This window comes from Rhinolophus sinicus, linkage group LG06 (assembly GCF_036562045.2).
Source record: "Rhinolophus sinicus isolate RSC01 linkage group LG06, ASM3656204v1, whole genome shotgun sequence".
In the NCBI taxonomy this organism is placed as follows: Eukaryota; Metazoa; Chordata; class Mammalia; order Chiroptera; family Rhinolophidae; genus Rhinolophus; species Rhinolophus sinicus.
Window position 1 is genome coordinate 154,641,016 of NC_133756.1, and position 2,102 is coordinate 154,643,117.

Here is a 2,102-nt window from a genome sequence, read left to right on the forward strand (position 1 = left end):
TTTACATTTGCCAATTTGACCTCATAATCCTGTGAGATGAGCAAGTAAGTTATGTATGAACATCCCTAGTGTACAATAGTCATATGAATGGCCAGTTGTACTTGATCAGATTGGACCACGTAGTATAAATAACTAGTAAATAATTAAAACATCTCAACACTCTGGCTGTATTCAGTATACCATTTCTATTCCTTACCTACATGCTTGTAGCCAATTTGTATCTGTAATAACAGGACGTTACTTCTTGACTCGGCATCATTTCCTCTGTGTCCTTTATAAGGGGCCTCATTCAAACATGAACAAAGGAATTGCTGGCCAGTAAAATAGGGATGAGACATGACGTGAACTGTCTCCCACTCCCTAAGACCTGAACAACTGCTTTCTTTGCATTGTTTAACTTAGTCATCACGACAGATGACTAGGTATTATTATCTTTTTAGAAACTTCTGTTCTTATTTTAAATGATAAATGAAGAAAAAACCCCAATTCGATACATGCATACTTGTTACGTGTTGGTATAGAGCTAGACACTTTCCCATACATCTTTCTCTTTTATAGGGAATGAATTAATTCATCATAAAGGTCCAAGTCAATTCAGACTATACAACAAATAATTGGGAAAGTTGTCGTGATTTTCAAGCACCTCTTAAACTGGGGTTGTTTCTTCTTCTACTTGTAGATAAGGCAGTTTCCTGATCAGGGATGGCGCCCAGGTCATCCATGTTCCCATTCCATGCTAAAGGCAGGTGTGACTAATTACAGCCCTCCCACCTCAGAACTTGGATGTGCCTTCAGAATCCTTCTCAGCAGGTCACTCCAGGAAACCACTACTCCGTGACCAGAGTTGGCAGTTGAGATAAAAACTATTTTTCATTCCTATCAAATGTGCATGCTTCCCTTCTCCTATATTAAAGCTCTGGCTATTTTGACGTATTTAGTAATTTATCTCCGCCTTCATTCTGCCTGACCTCTCATGACCACCTTCAAAAATTTCTAATTTTGTGTTCTCACTTACGATAGAAGCATATAAGTTAATTTTTCATGTGGATGCACCAACTCGTCTTTGACTATAATACCTTAAACTGCTCTGAGGTGAATTTGTCTTTTCTCATAATTGCAGATTGTACATGCTTACTGTACTAGCTTTTAACTTTTCCTTGGAAATCATGCAAAACCAAAGCTTTGTAACCGAGTTTGTCCTCCTAGGGCTTTCACAGAATCCCAATGTTCAGAAAATAGTATGTGTTGTATTTTTATTCAGCTACATTGCCACTGTCGGGGGCAACTTGCTAATTGTGGTGACCATAGGCAGTAGCCCAGCGCTCCTGGGCTCCCCCATGTACTTCTTCTTGGCTTTCCTGTCCTTCCTGGATGCGTGCTTCTCCACCGTCATCGCCCCAAAGATGATTGTGGACTCTCTGTATGAGAGGAAAACCATCTCCTTTGAAGGCTGCATGACCCAGCTCTTTGCTGAGCACTTCTTTGCTGGGGTAGAGGTGATTGTCCTCACCGCCATGGCCTATGATCGCTATGTGGCCATCTGCAAGCCTCTGCACTACTCTTCTACCATGAACTGGAGACTGTGCGGCATTCTGATGGGGGTGGCCTGGACAGGGGGCTTCCTGCATTCCGTGATCCAAATTCTCTTCACTTTCCAGCTGCCCTTCTGTGGCCCCAATGTCATTGATCACTTCATGTGTGACTTGTATCCACTACTGGAGCTTGCCTGCACTGACACTTACGTCTTGGGCCTTTTGGTGGTCGCCAACAGTGGGTTTATCTGCATCGTGATCTTCTCTTTGTTGCTTGTCTCCTATGGTGTCATCTTGCTCTCTCTGAGAACCCACAGTGCTAAAGGGCAGCGGAAAGCTCTCTCCACCTGCGGCTCTCACATTGCTGTTGTGGTTTTATTCTTTGTCCCATGCATATTTGTGTACGCCCGACCTCCATCTGCTTTGCCCTTTGACAAAATGGTGGCAATATTTTACACCATCCTAACTCCCTTGCTCAATCCTTTGATTTACACCTTCCGGAACAAGGAAGTGAAAAATGCCATGAGGAAAGTGTGGGACAGAATAATGGGGGTTTGTAATGAAAGATAA

At 42.8% G+C, this 2,102-nt stretch overlaps 1 protein-coding gene across 1 annotated transcript; it reads left to right on the forward strand.

Annotated features, from left to right (window-relative positions):
• Positions 1-1,166: 1,166 nt before the first annotated feature.
• Positions 1,167-2,102, forward strand: LOC109439404 (olfactory receptor 4C15). The gene has a single exon (XM_019719709.2). The coding sequence runs from the start codon at positions 1,167-1,169 to the stop codon at positions 2,100-2,102; it is 936 nt and encodes a 311-aa protein (XP_019575268.1).